The following is a 14,920-nucleotide window of genomic DNA, read 5'->3' on the forward strand; positions in this document are numbered from 1 at the left end:
TTCCTTTGAAGGGGGGTCTTTTGTGTGCAAAGGCCATGGGATTGGAGCTGGCTCAGATGTGTGAGTAGAAAGATGTAAATGGCCCGATTGACTTCTCTTGAAGTGAGACTTCTCAAAAATTTCCAGGGTCCTGTTAGAGCTGCAGGTGACTGAGGGCAGCCTGGGCCTTCCTTAGTCTTTCACACTGTTGTGGGAGGTGTTTAATGTTGCGGGGATGCCATGATGCCATGAGACAGCTGGCCAGGCATGGAGGCTGCCGCCTGGTGGGCCGTTCTTCAATCCACTGTCTCCAATCATAGAGAGAGGAATTACTGAAAATGGAGGTGGTTTGAGGATGGCCCGTTTTGCCCAGTTCCACCAAAGTGTGTTTGGAAGCTGCTGGATGCAATTACAACAGAGTCAGCACCATTTTATGGAGTCAAGGGTCTGTGGGGTGTATTTGGAGGTTTCCCACCCCTAAGACAGATGCCTTGGCACCTGTTCCTTTTAGTCCTTCAGAAGACATCAACTGCCTGGAGACTACTTTCTGCAGACCACAGATGAGCTCCCAAGTGCACAGCTTCCTCCTCTTTAAAGTAGACACAGCCATGCCTGGTTTCAAAGAGTAAATGAGCTAATATATCAAAGTGCCCCCCACAGTGTCTGGTTTTTAATATGGATTAGAGAGGTAATGAGGAAATGCTGAATTTCTTCCCTTTGAAAGCCAAGCCCAGTGGCCCTGGGTCATTGTTTTTACCCCCTTAGAGCTTCCTGGCATCATTCTCCTGCCTGAAGCTGCCTGTCCTGCCTCTCCTCCTTCCTGCCTTTATTTTTCAAACATATGACATCTCTTCCCTCTTCATAACCCTTGCTGAGGCCCTAGCCATGCTTGGAGGCCCTTACCTGCCATGTCTCAGTTTATCCAAGTCTTATGTGTCCTTCAGGGCTCAGCTCAGGGCCCACTTCCCTTCTGATAACTTCCCTGACTTCCATGTGCTGTGGTGGTCACTCCTGTCTTGACCTGCAGGACATCCAGGCTGCCCCTTTCACTTGGGACCTAGACATCTGCTGCTAAGAACTTCACGTAGGTATAAATATATATTTTTGCAAAATTTGTATAACATATAGGCACATCCACAGACACATAGAGAAATGAGGTTGAGTCTTTTTATTCTTTCTTCCCAAAGCCTAGGTCTCTGCCTTGAACATAGTAGGTGCTTAATGAATGCTTGCTGATTATGATGATTGAGTTTTATATTAGCTTCCTAGGGCTGCCACAGCAAAGAGTGAAAAATGAGATGGGTTCAAGAACTGAATGTATTCCATCACAGTTCTGGAGTCCAGACATCTGGGATGAAGTTACTGGCGGTGCCCCCTCTGAAGGCTCTGGGGGAGAATCCCTTTTGCCTCTTCCAGCTGCTGGTAGCTCTTGGTAATCCTTGCCTTGTGGCAGCATCATTCCAGTCTTTACATGGCATTTTTATGTCTCTGTGTCCAGATTTTCTGCTGTTTATAAGGATACCAATAGGGCCCAGTCTACTGACCTTCTCTTAACTTGATCTGCTCTCCATGTAAGGTCAGATTCCTGGGTACTGAGGCATAGGACTCTAGCATATCTTTTTTGGGGACACCATTCAATCCATAACAAGTTTCTCTGAAGAAATCACTTTAAATTATATTAACAACCCAGATGAATTAGCCATGGGCTTTTATGTGAGTATTAAAAATCAGTAATAATATGGGAGGGAGGATGCTGGTTGGTTTGTGGGCAGAAATTACATGTTGAGAAATTGATAAATGTAGAACACAATGTTTATAAACATGCCATTCAAATCAGAGTTGGTAATAAATAGTTCTGAAATTAGGTACCTGTTGTTTTCAAAGAACTCTGTGACTTTATGTATCCATATTCTTATCATAGTCATGTGCAACAGATTTCTGTGTGTATATGCAGGAACACACACACACACACACACACACACACATACACACACGCACACACACACAGAGAAATAGAGACAGAACCCACACCAGCTACTGCAGACTTAGCACACTAAATCAGGGCCTCACTGCACAGTTGAATTTTAGGCAATTTGAGTTGATTCTGAGTCTTTATGATGGCAAATTCCTTTGCAAATAGATAAAAAAGAGATAAAATAGCTTGAAGCAGATACTCTTTGAAAGAGCTATTAACGTCCCAGCTTCCAGCTTCGGAGGTGTCCTTCAGTGACCTGCTGTTTTTAGAGAAGCTGTTTTCTCTCCAGACCTTTGAGAATGTTGAGTGAGAGAGAGCAGATGCGTGGGTATGGATGTAGAATTGGAAACTTTCATAACCCAGTAAAATGCTGAAAAGAAGGAAGTCCTTGCCAGTAGGTTTTATAGCCCTCTTTCCTTTAAAAGCCCTGGATGAATAAGCCTGCTGGGTTCTCATCCTTGGTGTGACTGTTTATACAACATCACAGGCTGTTGCCAAGTGAGAGAGTGTGGTGCCATGATTCAGAGCTTCAGGTGGGGGCTGGGCCGCCCTTTGTGACGGCACACCAGGGACTCTGTCCTTCTCAGAGATAACAGCCCCTGGAGGATGGGGAGAGACCTCGGGTTTGAGTCCCAGCTTCTTCATGAGCCCCTGTGGTGGTTGGGCCAATCAGATCATCTCTAGTGGCCTTAGTTCCTTCTTCTAGCAAATGGAAATGAGCCAGTGTTTTTCCAAACATTTCTGTATTCATGTTAATAAATGTGGAAATGCTATTGGTAAAGCAGCCAAGGTTTAGTGGGTGGAGCTGAAATAAGATGAGGCCTATGTTGGCTGCCTCCAGCAGGCCCCCAGCTCTTCACCCCACAACCTTATCAGACACTGAGGAGGAGCTGGGAATCGTGCCTGCAAACCAACTGGACTGTACAACTCTTTTCAGTTTTTGTAACCTTCTGAGACCTTGTGATTCGCTCCCTGTGAAGAAAAACCAAGGCCAGTTTGGGGGTAACTAATTCTCTGTCAGAGCCAATTTGATGACTGTAATGAGAACAGCAAAAAGACGAAGAAGAGAGGGTGGACAGACAGACAGACTGATTCAGATGGACATGTAGAGTTGAGTAGGAACCCAGATACTCAAAAATGTAAGGAAACCACACCAGCGATTCTAAAATCTCCTAGTATCTACTAGTATGTTGTCAGGACGCTAGGTGTTTTGTGTATTTCATTTTGTATATTCCTTAGGCTGCCCATTGGAATTGGTGGTGGTTTTCCCATTTTATTGTTAAGGACCCTGAAGATCTGTAAAGTACAGTAAATAACTTTCCTAGGGCCACACAGCTAGTAGATAGTGGATTTGTAATTCCAACTCAGGTCTGAGATGGGCCATGCTGCCATGGGAACATTGACTTGTGTGCTTCCTCCTATCAGAGAAACTCTGTTTAGGATATTTACATTTTATCGGTCAAGGTTACCTAAGGTGTGTACTGTACCCTTGGGTTCCAGAAAAGCAGTTCCTGATTTTTTTTCCTCCCATGTATTCTTCCTTTTTCCACTGGGGTTATTGGGCCTAAGCAACTATTGCCTGCACTGAAGCTGCACAGTAGCACTCCTGTCAGGGTGCTGGCATCACAAACGACGCTCTCTCTGGCCCTTCTGCTTGGCTAGAAGTTTTCCTTCTCCCTCTCATCTTAAGCATTTAAAGTGATCTTTTCTCCTGAGTTTATTTGGGAAGTGGGCCCTATTCAGTTCGTGAGATGGTCAGAAACAACTAATTCAGGGTTATTTTTTAGAAACGGGGTCTCACTACGTCATCCAGGAAGGAGTGCAGTAGCTATTCACAGGTGCGATCATAGCACACGATTGCCTTGAACTGCTGGGCTCAAGTATTGCCTCTGTCTCAGCCTCTCAAGTAGCTGGGACTACAAGCATACACCACTGCACCTGGCCAAGTATTTTGATGAGCCAAAGGTTTCAGTTTTTCTGAGAATATGGGGCTGCTCATTTCTCCCTGTTTCTTTTCCAGGCTGTGGAAAGGCTCAGGGGTAATATTCACTTTTGTCAAAGAAAGCAAAACAGTGTCAAGTATGAGTGATGACTTGGGACAAATAATTTGCTGAGTTAGACACACAGGTTGGACAAGCCAGAGCACATTCCTGAAGTGCCAGCCTCTGCCTGCAAGACGGACAGGGAACCCAGTGGCCCTGTGCCTAGCAGTCCCGGGTTGGCTGCTGCCCTCTGGCTGGAGAAAAGAGGCCTGAAGTAAGAAGTTTTGGACATATCTTGGCTTCTAGTCTGCAAGTCACACAAGTCACATTATGGCCCTTCTCAATCGTATTGGCAGCCAGGATGTGTGCCCAGCTGCGCTTCCTGGCTGGTGGGGCAGTGAACTGGCTGTGGCAGTCTGCTATTGTCAGTTCTGACGTATGTTGAGAAAATCCAAGGGATTTTCTTTTTTTTGCACAGGTTAATCCTCAGTGTCAAATACTCTAAATATTCCATCTTTCTTTTTCCCTTCAAAATGTATTTTTGGAACCTTTATTTATGCTGGGTACCAGAGATAGAGCAGTGGATAAGGCAGATGTAGTCCTGCCTTTGTGGAGCTTGTTGCATTGTAGGATCCTATATTCTTATCTAAGATTTGGACAGTATCATTGGCCTTGTTAATCTAGACTTTCCGATGGCCAGTAAATCCCTTAGGACGGGAATTTAGGCTAAGTTAGTTTTCTGAAGTTGCTCTTTCTTTCTTTCTAAGAAAGAGATGTCACATGTATCTATAGGGAGGTCAGCCATAGTATGGACCTGTAGGTAGATTTGTGAGTATTCACAGCGAACAGCTTAATCCAGAGATTCTCTGTATGTGTTGGGAGTATGGAATGTCCTTTCAGTCAATTTTCCTTCTTTGTAATAACTTTCTTTTTATTCTGCACATTTATTAGGCCTTTTATGTTCAAGCGGACTTTGTCTAGTATTGTTTCATACCCAGGAGGCTTTTAATAGATTTAGAGTGTATTTTTTAAAACTCTATTTTTAATCCCAAGTAGCATTAGAAGGAGGCTTTTAATTTTTTAATTTAAATTTATTTTAATTTAATTTTCTTGAGACAGGGTCTTGCTCCGTTGCCCAGGTTGAAGTGTAGTGATGTGATCACAGCTCACTGCAGCCTCAACCTCCTCGGCTCAAGCGATCCTCCTACCTTAGCCTCCCAAGTAGCTGGGACTACAGACACACACCACCACATCCAGCTAATTTTTGCATTTTTTGCAGGCAGAGTTTCACCATGTTGCCCAGGCTGGTCTCAAACTCTTGGGGTCAAGCGATCTGCTTGCCTTGGCCTCCCAAAGTGCTAGGATTATAAGCATGAGCCAGTGTGCCTGGCCATGCGGAGGCTTTAAAAAACTTAATTTTGGAGAGTTTCAAACATACAGAATGAGACTGGATCATGTAATGTGTCATTGGCCCTTTCACCAGCACTAGCAACCTCAATACATGGCCAGTCCTGCCTCATCTGCATCCACCGTGTATAAGGAAATAAATACACGTCATCAGTATCTCAGCATGTTTCTCTAAAAGAGACTGTTTCTTAATATCATCATGATGCTCTTCTGCCTAAAAATTAATATTTATCTTATTGGGAGGTATTTTAAAGGATACAGGAGGAAAGAAATTTAGCCACAAACATCTTGCTTAACATGTCAACTTTTTTCTTTTTTTCCTGTGTTCAGGTTTTGACCGAAAGCATACTGACATTCAGTAAAAATGTTAGCCATCTCTGCTCCTAAGCTTTTCTGGGTATACATGTTGTGATTGGGGTAAACATCGACTCTCTGTTCCTCCATCTAAGAGGAATAATAGGTGTTCCCTTCATTTGGACCGTATTTGTGTACCCTGAGTAATTTCCAGACCTCTCCCAGCTTCTAAAGTTCCCAGTTCATTCAGCAAATATTTATTGAGAGACTCACTGATGTCAGTCACCATTAGAACTGGGAGTTATGGTGGAAAAGAAGACAAGCTAGGCGCCGGACTTGTTGGAATTCACAGTTGTTAGGGAAGTGGGCCTTCCCCACACAAAGATGCTGACATATGCCAACAGTCGCTGGGCTGCAGCTGTGGCGAGTGTTGTGGGGAAGGGCTGGGAGAGTGGACCAAGAAGACCTCAGGGGTCTGAAGGGTCAGGAAACGTGTTCTTGACTCCTGAGGAAGCGACATTTCAGCCCAGCAGTGCAGACTGAGGGAACAGCACGTGTGACTACCTTGAAACAAGGAGATTGGTCCCTAAAGGAACAGAAGGGAGGCAGTGATGCAGGTGTGGGGTTGGGGATGGGCTGGGGAAGTAGAAGGAGCCCCACATCCTGGGCCTGCCTCTTCCAAATGGCCCTGGGACCTGAGGGCAGGCCCTTGGCTTCCCTACAGCTGGAGACCCTGGGATGCCACATGGAGATATGAGTTCTACATCCTCTCCTGACTGTAGCCTTGTAGTTAAGGAAAGAACTCCAATTTGTAAAGACGTAAGCAGGTACTTGCAGGCTATCACCCTGGAAGAAGAGAAGTCATACTATTTACGCAGTAGGGTCATTTTGAGGATTAAAGAAAATATTATATATCACATAATCAAATCACCTGAGACCAAATCTCTTCCCCTCCTCTTGCTTCATTAACTTTCTTCTTCACTTTTTCTGTCAGGGCCCAGTAGCTCCTCGGCTGCCGCAGGAGTCCTCTCCCCTGGAGTGGCTGGTGCTGATGGCCCTGCTCCCCCAAGAGTAGAGTCTGGGGTTGTGCCCCTCCCATGGGCCTTTTATTTAGACCCTGACATTTACACACCTGATCAGTTCAAAAATAATGCTTTTCTCTTTTTGCCAAAAAATTTCAAAGTCTACAAAAGGACATAAAGGAAAAAGTAAAATCTCATTTTCCTGAGGAAACTGTCGTTAGAGATCTGGATTCCATCTTTCTAGATGTTTTCCACAGACAAACACACAGCCTGAAAACAAAAAATGAACATGTGAGATTTATGGTTATTCACTTAGTGTATCTTGATCTGTTTTTGTGTGTAGAGCTTTGAGACCCAGGCCCCTCAGCCATAGACCTCATTCTTCCTGGCATTGCTTGTGTTTTCCTCACTCCATGGCTGCCCAATCTCCCTCCCTGGGCCAGGGGCAGAATCCTCTGTGTCCGGCCACCTGAGTTTTCCTGCAAGCCAGTCCACCTCTGAAAGGCTTTGCTTTGCAGAAAGGCATTTCACCAAAGCCTTATGTTGTTGTCGGCTCATTTTTTAGGAAGTGGGTGGAGTCCGTGACTGAAAGATTTTGCTTTTGTTTCCTGGTATGTGGGGAGTTTCATTAGAGCTTTTCCTCTTCCTGGTCATGTGTCCAGTAAACTGGGGATAACTTAATGCCCGTTCATGACTCTACTGCGCACTGTTTAACTGCTCAGTTGCCCAAACTTAAGCACAAATTTCAGGGTAGCATCAGTGCCTTTGGGCCCAGCTGTAAGGGACTCAGGGGAAGCATTTGCTAGAAGCAAATACAAACAATCACAGCCCCTTGCATCCCATCTCTTCCCTAATGTGTGAGGAAGGGTGAGAAGCAATGGATGTTGTGTTTTCTTACTTTTTAAAAAGCTTGCATTGAAACAAAACAAAACAAAACAAAAACAAGCAATACAGAAAGGGATAAAGGAAAAAGCAAAAGTCATACTGATCCCCAGCGCCCCTACCCCACACATGGTTCCCCTCTTAGTAACCTGTAAGATTAATCATCATCATGTACCTTTCTAGACGTTCCTTTGATTTTGCAGACTTTGAATGAATAGGATCATAAAGTACTTACCGTTCTGCCGCAATGAACGATTTTCAAATGCAAATTAAATTTTTATGTGTTAAAAAATATTTTGTGGGCTGAGCACTGTGGTTCACTCCTGTAATCCCAGCGCTTTGGAAGGCCGAGGCAGGCAAGTCACCTAAGGTCAGGAATTCAAGACCAGCCTGACCAACATGGTGAAACCCCGTCTCTACCAAAAATTAAAAAAATTAGCTAGGTGTGGTGGCAGGTATCTGTAATCTCAGCTACTTGGGAGGCTGAGGCAGGAGAATCACTTGAACCTGGGAGGCGGAGGTTGCAGTGAGCCGAGATTATGCCACTGCACTCCTGCCTGGGTGACAAGAGCGACACTCTACCTCAAAAAAAAAAAAAAATTATATGTGTGTGTGTGTGTGTGTATTTATATATATATATAATATATTGGGCTGGCATATATTACAAGCATAGCATGGTGGCTCATGCTTGTAATCCCAGCACTTTGGGAGGCTAAGGCAAGCAGATCACTTGAGGTCAGGAATTCGAGACTAACCTGGCCAAGATGGTGAAACCTCATCTCTACTAAAAATACAAAAATTAGCTGGGTGCGGGGGTAGACACTTGCAATTCCAATTGCTAGGAAGACTGAGGCAGGAGAATCACTTGAACCGGGGAGGTAGAGGTTGCAATGAGCCAATGTCCAGTACACTCCACTCCACTCCAGCCTGGATGACAGAGTAAGACTTTGTCTGAAAAAAAATTTGTATGTGTGTGTGTGAATACATCAAAGGCAGTTGAAAAATGAGCAGGAGAGCAGAGTTACCCTTTATAGAATTTGGGTTTCTGTGTCTTGAGGTTGTCGAGGTACCAGTGTCAGCCCCATGGAAAATTGGGAGAAGGCCAGTTTGTCTGAAGTCTTAGTCCTTGACCTTGGCTTTTTTCCTTGCTTCTGTCCCTTCCATGTTGTGGAGGCTCCTACTCTGTCCCCCTACCTCTAAATAGAGCCTGCAATATGGGGAGGGACTTAATGAAAGACAGAACCACAGAGCCAGGCTTGATGTAGATGTGTGTCCATAAAAAAGTTGCCTAACCTCTCTGAACTTGTTTTCTTAGCTTTGAACTGGAGAGGACAGAAAGGACAATTGCTATGTCACAGAGTGGTTGTAGTTTAGGTGCTTAACAAATCAAGTTCCCCCTTTCCTGCTTGCTAAACCTTCGTTCTATAAAAGTGCGGTAAGACATGTTACTCTTTCTCAAGCGGATTTGCATTTCAACAATGACCAAAGCTTTAACTGAAGGATTTAAGAACCAGCCAACAGGACGGGGAGCATCCTTTTGGGCTGAGGTCACGCCACCTCTGCCTGGCTTTTCAGAAATATTTTATGAATGGTCACAACAGGTTGTATACTAACGCCACCCCCTTTTCTCAGAACTTGGCCGTGGGACTAGCCCTGCCCTCAGAGGACAGTTTAGCTGCCAGATGACCACCAATCTCAACCTCGTGCATTTTAGGCCATATATGTAGGGATGAGGTTGAAGTCGTACGGAGAAGCTGGAATAAGAGGAAAGACGGCATTACTAAGAGCATGAAGTTCCAAAACCTTGTTCTTGTTACCAGAAACAAAACAAGTCCATCTGGTATCTTTGTGGGAATTATTGCTAGGTGAGTAGACCGGTCCTTATAGACATTAGCAAAAGGTGCTCTTTCTCCAGGGTAAATGCAGCTCAAGCCTATGCCAAATGCAACTTGGTGAACAGAGACCAGGTGGGGAGTCTGCTCCCTCCATCTTCACTGCCAGGCAACAAATGCTGGGCACAAGTTGCATCATCATACATATGGGCCCGTTATTACAACTGTTCGCGTGAGGCCTAAAGAGTCATTATTCTTTTTCTCTTTTCCTACCTTCTTGTAGCATCTTGACCTGAGCAATGGAGAACCTACCAGGAAGCTTCCTCAGGGTGTTGTTTATGGTGTGGTGCGAAGATCAGATCAAAATCAGCAGAAAGAAATGGTGGTGTATGGGTGGTCCACCAGTCAGCTGAAAGAAGAGATGAACTACATCAAAGATGTGAGCCATTTAAGAGTTTTTGCTCCTCATCTGTATTCGTTTTGTAGCATGTAAAAGGATGGAGTTGGAAGCATTGAATTGAATGTATTAAGGGATTTTGAAAGAATTCTTAGCGTTATCACTTTGACTGGAAATGTTTCTGTGCATCTTCATGGTACTGTTGAAGTCCAGATGTAAATCTGTAAGGAAGGAAGGGTTGAACTTCTGCTGGCTGGATGTTACTAGGTAAGTATACTCGGGAGAGCAGATGACTTCTTTCCAGGTAGGATTTGGAGGCTCTTGTGTGGTCTTTATTACACTTACTAGTCCCAAATCCATCCCTGGCAAGGGGAATAGGAAGACTGTGGCTGGTTCAGATCAATCAGTTGGGTTGAAACAAATGCTAGGAAGTCAACCATAATAGACGCTGTCCAACCAAGCCAATCAGTGCCATTTCCTTGTATTTAATAGTTTATTTCCTATCTTTTAAATTACATGTTCTTTTGAGAAAATTTGGGGAAGACAAAAATATATAAAGAATAAAATAAAATCACTCATAACCTCGCCATTCAACGAGAGCAATTGTTAACATTTTGGAGTGTTTTCTTCTTCTTCTATCTCTCTTTTTGTCTCTCCATTTCTTTTTGTTCCATCCTGCGTTTCCCCAGATTGACTGATTCCACTGTTGCCCAAACCACCCAGATTATGTGGAAGAGGAAATGAGCTGCTCTGACATTGATGGGCTCACGGGACAGACCAGTGGCTTCGAAAATGCTTGTCAGAAGCCGAGGCAGCGTGGGGCCAGGGAGTCACCCAGGCCTGTCAGCTCACAGACCTTGCTTCACTCTCCAGCTCTGTCTCTGACCCAGCAAGTCACTTTTGTCCTGCACTGGCTTCAGTTCTCATGTTGAGATTATGGGGGACTGGGCTTTGATACATAAGGTTAAAACCACAGCTCTGTGAGCCCTGTTTTCTTTTGTGGGTTTTCAGATAAGGTGCAAACTCGTGATGTCTTAGCTTTTGTGTGAGTTTTTAAAAGGAACATTTCTTGTTGAATTTAAATAAGAATAAATGCTTAGCAGAAGATAGAAAAACTAACACACATATACATAATGTATATGACAGCAACCGACCTCAAACTCCTGGATCTCACCTTTCAAACATGATTATTAAAATTTATTTTATTACATAATTTTGAGGCAGGGTCTCATTCTGTCATCCAAGCTGGAGCACAGTGGCCCAGTCACAGCTCACTGCAGCCTCCACCTCCGCAGCCTCATGTCATCCTCCTGCCTTAGCCTCCCAAGTAACTGGGACTGCAGGTGTGTGCCAGTACCTGCAGATAATTTTTTGTAGAGACGGGGCTTTGCCATGATGCCCAGGCTGGTCTTGAACTCCTGGACTCAAGTGAACCTCCCACCTCAGCTTCCCAAAGTGCTGCTATTACAGGTATGAGCCACCGTGCCCAGCCTCCAAACATACTTTTTAACCATTCAGAATATTCAATTGCTGAATTTCCTGTTCAGAATAGTTCAGACATTCTAAGTTTCTTGTGTTTTTTTTTCTCAAGGAAATACATGGACCTTCCTCATTTAAATACTCCAGAGGTATGGCTCCTCCCTTAGTAACCTTCTAAACAGAGTCCAGAGTTCCAAATTGCCTAACACAAGGACAGGAGGAAATGTTGGCTAATCCTGAGCCCTGGATGAGATGTGGCAAAGTCACATGACTTGGAGTTACCACCCTCCACTGTGATGTGCAACTTCAGGAGGGACCTGAAATTAGTTTCCCTCCTTGCCGTAGTAGCTTCAGTTCCATCCCCGGCCTGGTCATTGCAGTGTTTGCCTTTGGGAGGGACATGCAGCTCTAGATTCCACCCACTCACCACTGGGAGCAGCACAAGAGCCAGCTCAGGGCCACACGTGAAAGCCATTCTGCCTGCCTAGAATGAAAAGTTGTACTTTTAACCTCATTTTCCCCAAATGTTTGAGCTTAATGGCAAGAAAGTAGACTCTATTCTTAGAATTCATATGGGGAAGTCTTGGGGTCTTGATTCTCCCTTCCCCCAAATCTCCACCAATATCCAGTAACCCCTAATAAACATGCTATCTAATTTAAAACAGTGTGCTTCAAAATTAAGACTTCCAATACTATGTCCTAAACTCGTAAATTCTAACCAAACTGCTGCCTTTAGGCCCTTCGTAAAGCTGAAATTCTAGAGTGTGCTGGGGAAAACTCCCTTGAGACTTCCTGTCCTACGGTATTTGAGGATTCCTGAGTACTTTGCCCATCCTAGGGACACCAGAAGAAGGGAGGAGACAGGGACTGTTTGTTAGGTTTTTTGTTGTGTTTTTAGAGTTTTTAAGGTCCTGTTATTCCTCTGAAAGTAGTACCACAGAGAAACTTTAACAGCATTTGTGTAAACGAGTGCTTTGCGGAATCACTTGAACTTCTGTTGCATTTACTGCCTTGTGTACTATTGGTGATTACTTAGGAACTGACTTTCAAATTTATGGGCTCTCCAGGGTTCATATTTTACTTCCTTCGATTCTAGACCTTTAATTGCTCTTTGGCAGTCAGGGCAGATAGAGGGAAAAGCAGAGGTTGGTTTTTGGTTTTTCGGTCTTTTTAGCCATGAGTCTGTTAAAACACATTCTACTTGTTAAAATATGTGACTGGAAAAGGGCAAAACCTTGCCCAAATGTAATTTGAGGGTGATAGGTAGATTTCAACACCATTTTCTCTTCACTGTTTATTTGGCTAGTTAATATTTATTATTATGATTATGTGTAATTGCTATATATATAATTATATGTAATTAATATATTAACCCATATTTTATTATATTCTATATTAATATATGCCTATTTTATTACATACAAAATATATACACAATAAAATTATATATAAATTATTTGGATAATTCCTAACTAGTTTTTAACTACTTGTTGGGGGTGACCTTCTCCCTTAATTTCCTGTCTTGTTCTTAAGGTTATTTTTATGTAGCGTCCTTCTTTCTTTAGAATTTCTTAAAAGTTTTGGAAATCTTATATGAACATGTCATAGCTTGATCTCTAACTAGAATATTTGTGGGCTGCAGGTAAGAGCCACTTTGGAAAAAGTGAGGAAGCGAATGTATGGAGACTATGATGAGATGAGACAGAAGATTCGGCAGCTCACCCAGGAGCTATCCGTAAGTCATTATCTCAGTTGCTTGGAGATAGGGAGGCATGGCAGAGCTCAGGGTGGTCTCTCAGTGGCTAGTGGCTGAAGAGAGTATACAGTGTTCTTTATGAACAAAATCATATTTAAATAAACTGAAGCGATTTTATTACAGAATGAAATGTATTACCTAAAGGTAAGTTTTTGTGGCAAGATAACCTCTTCTTTATATTCAAAGCGTTCCCACCAAAGTCAGGAAGAAAACAAGGATGTCGGCTATCAGCATTATTATTTAACACTGTTCTTGACATACTAGCCAAACAAGAGAAATAAGCATATTGGTTTAAAAATGGGATAGGTAGATATAAAACTGTCACTGTTTACAAACTATATGATTGTATATCTGGAAAGCCCGAGTGAACGTGAGCTTAGAAAGAAAAACTACTACAAACAAACAAAAGATTTGTTCTTTGTAGCAGGGTATAAGATTATATATGCACACACACATAAACATACACAGGATATAAAATTAATATATACAAATAGGTTTCAATATACAAAAACCTCTAAAATATTATCAACTGAAAAATACTAGCTACCTAGGAGTCAACTATAGTAAGTGAAAAGAAATAGCATGTGCTTAGAAAGGAAGATTCAGCATCATAAGATCCAAGTGACTGTACCAATTTAATATGACCCAATAAAAAAGACCTATAGATTTTGTTTTTTATAAGTGGAGTAGGTGATTCTAAGGTTTATATAGAAAATAAATAAAAAGAGTTGGGAAAATAATGGGAAAAGAGCAGTGAGAGGGACTAGCCTTATTAAATGTTAAAAGAAAGTGAAAAAGCCTCAGAGATTAACGCAGTCTAGTAATGGCACATAAATAGGCAAACATCAATAAAAAATAGTCCAGAAATGTACCCCAATACATGACAAATGTAGCATCTCACATAAAGTACGGAAAATGGACTAGTCAGTATGTGCTGTTGGGAAAACTCATGTGCTGTTGGAAATCTTACACCTGGATAAATTCCAAATGGATCAAACATTTAAACGCGAAAAACAAAACCCAAAAGTGCCAGAAGAAAATGTGCGAATTTGTTTATACCCATGGGGTAAGGGAATGCCTTTTCTTATTATGACATAAAATCCCAAAACCATGAAAGGAAAGGCTGATAACTTTGAGAACTTTAAAATGAGAAACTCCTGCTGCTAACAATGTCAAAGTCAAATGACTGGGAAAAATCATTTGTCCTTCATATCATAGATAAGAGGCTCATTTTCTGAATATTGAAAGATCCCCTATGAATCAAGAAGAAAAAGGCCACAACTCATAAAAACAGGCAAAAGGTTTCTAACAGACTGTAATGTATACTAAAGGAAAGACTGGGAGCTCTTATGTGTGTGCCAGGATGCTCTGCCTCACCTCATAGTAAGAGAAATGCAGGTTAAAACTACCCTGCGGGCTGGGTGTGGTGGCTCATGCCTGTAATCCCAGGACTTTGGGAGGCCGAGGCGGGTGGATCACGAGGTCAAGAGATCGAGACCATCCTGGTCAACATGGTGAAACCCTGTCTCTACTAAAAAATACAAAAAATCAGCTGGGCATGGTGGCGCGTGCCTGTAATCCCAGCTACTCAGGAGGCTGAGGCAGGAGAATTGCCTGAACCCAGGAGGCGGAGGTTGCGGTGAGCCGAGATTGCGCCATTGCACTCCAGCCTGGATAACAAGAGCGAAACTCGTCTCAAAGAAAAAAAAGAAAAAAAAAAAACCTACCCCGTGATATAATTTTTATCTATTAGACCCGCCAAAGTACAAGAGTAGTGCAGGACATCGTTCACAGGCCTGTGGGCAAACAGGGGGTTGCTGATGAAAATAAAATTTGGTATTACTCTTAGAGAGAGCAATTTGGCATTATCTGTCAAAATTACAGATGCTTAGATCCTTTGACCCAGCCCGTCTAT

General features: G+C 43.0%; 1 protein-coding gene across 3 annotated transcripts in view; it reads left to right on the forward strand.

Annotated features, from left to right (window-relative positions):
* The window catches only part of LOC108292725 (myocardial zonula adherens protein), a 93,289-nt gene that overhangs the window by 15,423 nt on the left and 62,946 nt on the right, over nt 1-14,920 (forward strand). For all 3 annotated transcript variants that reach the window (XM_017513801.2, XM_017513803.2, XM_017513805.1), the window contains 2 exons: nt 9,657-9,812; nt 12,892-12,984. In XM_017513801.2, coding sequence (XP_017369290.1) covers nt 9,657-9,812; nt 12,892-12,984 — 249 coding nt within the window. The remainder of the gene's footprint in view (nt 1-9,656; nt 9,813-12,891; nt 12,985-14,920) is intronic.

The sequence above is a fragment of the Cebus imitator genome, unplaced genomic scaffold (genome assembly GCF_001604975.1).
Source record: "Cebus imitator isolate Cc_AM_T3 unplaced genomic scaffold, Cebus_imitator-1.0 Scaffold501, whole genome shotgun sequence".
Taxonomy (NCBI): domain Eukaryota; kingdom Metazoa; phylum Chordata; class Mammalia; order Primates; family Cebidae; genus Cebus; species Cebus imitator.